This window comes from Quercus lobata, chromosome 9 (genome assembly GCF_001633185.2).
Source record: "Quercus lobata isolate SW786 chromosome 9, ValleyOak3.0 Primary Assembly, whole genome shotgun sequence".
Taxonomy (NCBI): domain Eukaryota; kingdom Viridiplantae; phylum Streptophyta; class Magnoliopsida; order Fagales; family Fagaceae; genus Quercus; species Quercus lobata.
In genome coordinates, this window is record NC_044912.1 from 25,724,428 (window position 1) to 25,730,931 (window position 6,504).

At 30.4% G+C, this 6,504-nt stretch overlaps 1 protein-coding gene across 1 annotated transcript; it reads right to left on the reverse strand.

Annotated features, from left to right (window-relative positions):
* Positions 1–453: 453 nt before the first annotated feature.
* On the reverse strand, positions 454–5,157 carry LOC115962131 (myrcene synthase, chloroplastic-like). The gene is made up of 7 exons (XM_031081018.1): positions 4,904–5,157; positions 4,348–4,615; positions 2,859–3,231; positions 1,580–1,798; positions 1,359–1,497; positions 1,001–1,249; positions 454–882 (listed from the first exon to the last, which is right to left on the reverse strand). Exons 1-7 carry the CDS (start codon positions 5,144–5,146, stop codon positions 580–582), a joined length of 1,794 nt encoding a protein of 597 aa, XP_030936878.1. The 5' UTR covers positions 5,147–5,157; the 3' UTR covers positions 454–579.
* Between the last annotated feature and the right edge of the window lie 1,347 nt (positions 5,158–6,504).

Sequence of the window (6,504 nt, forward strand, 5' to 3'; positions counted from 1 at the left end):
ACTTTTCTATGGAAATTTAAGATTTAAAGGAGACCAAAGTAACCAATAAATTTTTTCCTCAAAATTCTAGTGGGGGCTAGTCAACTAATTTGCATATAAGTTACATGTAATTTATCAATTTTTTAAATTATTTTATTGCTGCTACAAATGAAATTTTCAAAAACCTAGGGGGGCCCATGACCCCCTTGGCTCCCCCACTAGCTCTACTACCATGCACTAAATATATTTTTTGGTGAACTTGACCAAACTTTGAGCTTTGATACCAATTTGTTGTGATTTAAGGCTACAGAAAGCACTTTCACATGAATAAAAAAATAAAAATAAAACAATCACTCAAGAGAACAATATTTAACATGGTTTGACTAATTCCAAGCCTATGTCCACATACAATGCCAACTAAAATTCACAATTAATGATATGGATTACAACCGCACTCAATCAAAACCTCACAAACACTCAAAAACAATCACAAAACCCTCATAGATACAAACAAACTTACAAATCTCAAAGGTAATATGTAATACAATTGATGAGTTAAAACTTCAAATCTACATCCTTATATTTCAATAATTCATCATGTTAATCTTTATATGGTGGAATGGGCTGAACAAACAATGATAATAAACGATCCTCAGTTTCATGGTTTCCAACACCATGCCCATCTCCATACTGGTATATGCATTGGGCCATCCTTCCAAGGTTGAATGCAATTTCAATAAATGTTTCAGAGAAAGGAGAAGTCACAGATCGTTCTTCATTCATCTTCTTCCATGTTGCACTAATCAAACACCTAATGTATTCACGAGCATCTTCTTCGCTAGCACCAGTTTCGTTCATGTAACATTGGATTGATGAAGGAACATCACCTCTTTTTAATTCATCCTGATATTAATATAAAAAATAAAAAAAATAAAAAAGAAGAAAAGATTGTAAGGGTTTGAGAATTATACGAAATGAAAGTCTTGTTGATGAAAATCTTAGGATAGAGTGGTCTACATACTGTAGATGTTCCAAGATCATCTGCTAATCGCAAAATCATTGATGACAAACGAACTATGTTGGGGTACTCTTCCAAGCAATCTAGGGCTTCCTTTGTTATGGGATTTGTGTAGGAACAATAAGCATGCAATAGTATAGTTGGTGCTGCAATTGAAAAACATGCATTCTCAAGGTATTCTTGAAGTCTTGGTGTATACCCGTTGTAGTACCACTTTGCCTCCAACAAATAAGCTTTACATAAATCTGCCCACTAAAAAATTTATGGTGGAACAATGAATTTAAGGTAGTATAACACACCATGTGTTCAAGAAAAAAATGTTAAGGATTAATATAGATGGATTTAGAAGTCAATTGCATACCGTTTTTTTAAAATATCGAATGATGTGGAATTCTTGTTCCTTTAATATATCAAAAGCCATTTCATTGACTGAATTGTGTAGAGCTAGGAAACATATCTTCATATAATTTGGGAGCCCATCCATTGCATTGATATCCCACCTGGAATCACACAGAGCACACTTAAGTCTTTATGTCAAAGATAGCTTTGAAGCATTTGAGGCGTATTGTCATTATTACCAACCTCTCAACAACGTCCGTGAAGAGCTCAAGTTCATCTACAGTTCCATACACATCATAAATATCATCTAATACTGTAATGAGTACATTGACCTTTGTTGAGATTCTCCTACAATATCCAAAGTGAGGATGAAATGTACACCCCACTGTCCAGAAGAAACTCTCTGTCAACCTATCCCTCGCAAAGCTCAACTTTTCTGCAATGCCAGTGCTCCTCCACCACCTTTATTTGAAGCAAAAATTTAAAAAAAAAAAATATATATATATATATATATTTATATATATATATATATATTAATTTTCTTTTTATATTGATGCATATTTAACCTTTTGAATTAGGTAAGTTAAACATAGCTTAACTTTTAAAATTTAGGCTATAACTAATTTAATTATGAGGGCCAACATGGCAACATGTGCCTTAGGTGAATTAGACAACTGCTTAAGCCCCAAATTTTAATCAATAGGATATGAGTATTAATTAAACATTTAAATATTAGTCAATAGGGTCCGTTTGGATACCGCTTATTTTGCTGAAAACTTAAAACACTGTAGCAAAATAATTTTTAAATGTGTGAATAGTGCTGTGAGACCCATTTTTAAATCTCTGTATGATGACGGACTCTCCATTTCCTCTATGGGAGAGATTTAGAGTGTAGAACATGTAATCTCTCTCAAAGAAGCTGAAAATTCTCTCTCTCTCTCACTCTCTCAACAAAGAAAATCAAAAGACCGAAAAGAAAAAAATAATTCCAAACCTTATAGCTTACGTTCATACCTTTCTCACTTCTTCTTCTTGTTTTTTAATCGAATTTCAACTTTTTAATATATAGTAGTCTACAATCAGATACTTTTCATTTTTAAGTAATATTGGAGTTGTTAATGAAAAATTAAGTTTTATAAAAAAAGAAAACATCAAATAAATATATGACTAATTACTAATAAATAAATTTATAATCTAAATTTAATTAGAGATATCAAAAATATTATAGTTGGCAACTTGACATAACCTTAATACAAAGATTTAATTACTAATTTTTATATTAATGAATTGATATTTAAATATATAATTTGCTCCAATTTAATTTTGGTCTTAGGCCCCATAATATATAGGGTCGGCCCAGTAAATTATTTGTTCATGTTGCTATCAAATTTGATTTTAATTTTAGTATTTATTAGTTTATGCTTCAATTTCTATATAATATTCCTTCCAAGGGTCATTAATGTGTAAAATATGTTATCAAATGAAGCTTAAATTACAAAATAAATATTAACAAGCTTTTTACCTTGACACTTGTTTGAGATCTTCTTGGTGGGTTGCTTGCACCATGTTGAAATCTAGTTCTGCAAGCTTAAGCAAGGTAGGATTCATATCTTCTTTGCTCCTATATACATCAATGAACCATCTCGCTTCCACCCTTAGTATCCTCCAATGTAGTGGAAGCTCCAAGGCATGGCTCACTACAGTAGAAAGATTTTGATCTTTATTCTGCTTTACAAATTCTTGGAGATGTTTTCTTGAGAAATCTCTTGCTTCGTCCAAGATATTTTCACCTTCTATCGAAAGGAATGAAGCTTCATATAAGGCTAGCATTCCCTTGGTATCATCACAAAGACATGCCTTGAAACTTCCTCTCTCCATGAAACTATTAAAGACTTCTACACGCAGCAACCCAACAGTGATTAACAGGTGTTTGAAGGGTACAAGAAGCAAGTTATTGAATATTAAATGTTTAATTATTGTGTAATTTGATTTTTTTTTTTAAATTAAACTTTATTTATTATTCATTGGTAGACCTAAACAATCTCAAGGAAGTTGTATATATTTTTGTTGTTATTTGTGTAAGAGCTAACATTAGTAGGAATAGTAAAAAATAACATGTCAATTAAGAAAGTAACAAAGAATACGACTTTGGATAGAATAGAATGACGAAAAAAATATATGTGGTTAACCTTAATTAATCTGTTAGGATCATAGCCAACCCTAAAAAATTTGAGACTAAAGCATGGTTGTTGTTGTATTTGTGTGTTGGTTAACTTTAATCTCCAAAAATGATGTATACACACACACATACCTTAATTTGTGCACATTTGGGATTTCTATTAAAAACATGACTAAAATACAATTTTGACTGTTAAAGTTTGTAACTGTTTTCATCATTTCAAAATTTTCATTTTGGAAATTTATATTTTATTATATTTTCATATTAGCCATGTAATCTATTTCCTTTAGCAATTTGACCATCCATTATATATACATATATATATATATACACACACACGTGTGCGCGCGTCATACCAATTAGAGTCCAAGGACTTTTGGGTTCCCACAATCCAACCCACTAAGGGCCATACGTTCTCTTGTGTGACCTACCCATCACCCTAGTGGGCAAAGTGGGCATTGATACCATTCTATCATAACAAGAGAAAAGCTCTAGTTACATTTGCAATTACACCCCAAAATGACTATAATCAAGTTACATTTGTGACTCATTGTGGTTATTTATAAACGCAACACACAAGATCTACCTAGTAAACATTTGATGTAAGGCTTAAAGCACACTTAACCAATCCAATTCAATCAAATTCACAAAATTTGGGGTATCACCTCTTAATGGTTAGATTATTAATAGAAGTGGACAGCATGAACAATATAAAAACAGTATAAAATATTTAAAAAAAAAATTGAATACTAAAATAAGGGTCAAAAGTGCACTATAATTCAAAAACATTGATTAGTTATAACTTATAAATATCAATTTATTTCCTAATTACCTTCAGACACACTATATCCATGTTGTCTAAACAGACGAAATTCAAGAGCTGTGGCATATAAATTCTCCTTCTTCCACAAATCACCACCATGATTATTGTTGTTTAGACCTTCTAGTATTCTCTTCGTTTCACTCTCAAAGTGATAAGATAATCCTAGTCTTTGTAAGATATCTATCATTTCCAGTTGCTCTAAAGGATCCATCACTTTGTGAAGCATCATTCTCACTTGTTCCTTCAACTTGTTAACTTGCCCCGTATACTCTTCTCCCTACATCACAATATTATAATTAGGGTTTTACTAATGTGTACCTTTAGGGCATACATTAATAAATCATTTTAGGAAATTTTTTATGGAAAAACAAAAAAGTTACCAACTTTTGTGATAACTTTTTCAATTCTCTATAAAATAATTCCAAAAATAGATGACTAATGTGTGCCCTTAAAACATACAATAACAGAATCCTTATAATTAATATAAGCCCAGTGATCAGTTTCCAATAATAATTCAAGTAATAGTTAATCTAACAATGAAATAACAATAAAATATTTTATGTACCAGGTATTCACTTCTTAGTGACTGAATGTAACCATAGTCCCAAATGGGAGGTTGGTAATCAGCTGATCGCCGAACAATATCAATACTACTTGAAATTTTGCTGGAAACCTTGCATTGGACAGGACCAGAAACAAAGTCACTTCTGCTTGTTACAGGTGATTTGAGATGGATGGGACCTATAGATGGGAAAGCTGCTATTGGGAAATTGCAAGTAGGGAGTGAAAGAAGTAGGTTGAGAGCCATTGACAAAGGCCTAATTTGATGAAGCTTGATATGGGATTTTGGCAGTAGATTACTTGGGTTTATATATTGCTTGGGAGATTCTCATCCGAATATATATCCATTATTATAATCATGATTTGCATCATGTTCAACATGTGGTAAAGTTCTGTATTATTAATACGATGTACGGACATGTACTTGCATATATGGTCTTATGAATCAACGTCAATGCTATCCATGGAATATGACATTTTGTAGTCATACGTGCTGACCACTAACATCCGCTTTCTTCACAAATAAATCTGTTACTTTTTAACACCAAAAATATTACTTTTTGCTACTTCAATATATCATTTTACGATTAAAATTTTTAAATACATAATAAAAATCACAATTTTTGTCCCAACTATTTATGTGAAGGCTCAATGAATAGTAAAGAAAAATTAATGGGTTCATGTGAAACTAATAGAAAGCTAATTATAGTCTACGACTTAGGATAATTGTGACAAAAATGTGACTTTTGATGTTGTATTATATATATATATATATATATATATAGTAAACTACTAGAAACTCTTTCACAATTCACCTCACATCATATTTTTTCCACGCTACCAAAGATGAGATAGAAAAGTAGGAAGATAAAAATAGGGAGTTGATGAAAAAGTAAGAGGATATAAAAAATTTTAATTTTCTTTTTAGGTGTTTGGTTGGGGATGAAAAAATTGAGAGATGAAAAACTATTTTATTTGATTGAAAATGAAAATTAAATGATAGAAAAGATAGATGGTATAAATTTACTTTTATGCCTCTATTAAATTTTTTTTTTTTTAAGTAACACATTATTTTTTATTAAAAAATTATATATATATATATATATATATATGGCCACTTCATTATTAAAAAAAAAAAAAAAACCAAACCAAACCAAAACGGATGGAAAATAAATAATAGATAAAAATGGTAAACTACATATTTGGTTTCTATCTTTTATACAATATTTCAATTTGGTCTCCAACTTTTCAATTGTGTCAATTTGGTTTCTAACTTTTCAATACTATGTCAATTTAGTCTATGTTGTTATCTCTTGGATAAAAGTTGATGACGTGAAAAACAGCCAAAATAAAAAATTAGTTTATTGCTACATTAACGAAAACTAATTTTTTATTTTTAACCATTTGCCACATCAGTTTTTTCTGTCCAAGAGATAATGACATGAATTAAATTGATATGACACTGAAATGTTAGAGACCAAATTAATATAATTGAAAGGTTATAAACTAAATTGAAATATGGTATAAATGATAGAGACTAAATATGTAGTTTAGCCAAAATAAAAGAAAGAATAAAGCCAACAGATTAAAAAAAAAAAGGCACAT

Coding starts and splice junctions, on each gene's coding strand:
- LOC115962131 (XM_031081018.1), bottom strand. CDS start 5,146: ATGGCTCTCAACCTACTTCTTTCACTCCCTACTTGCAATTTCCCAATA. Junction 3,232..4,347: donor TGGATATAGTGTGTCTGAAG/GTAATTAGGAAA, acceptor TGCTGCGTGTAG/AAGTCTTTAATAGTTTCATG. Junction 1,498..1,579: donor TTCACGGACGTTGTTGAGAG/GTTGGTAATAAT, acceptor GTGTGATTCCAG/GTGGGATATCAATGCAATGG.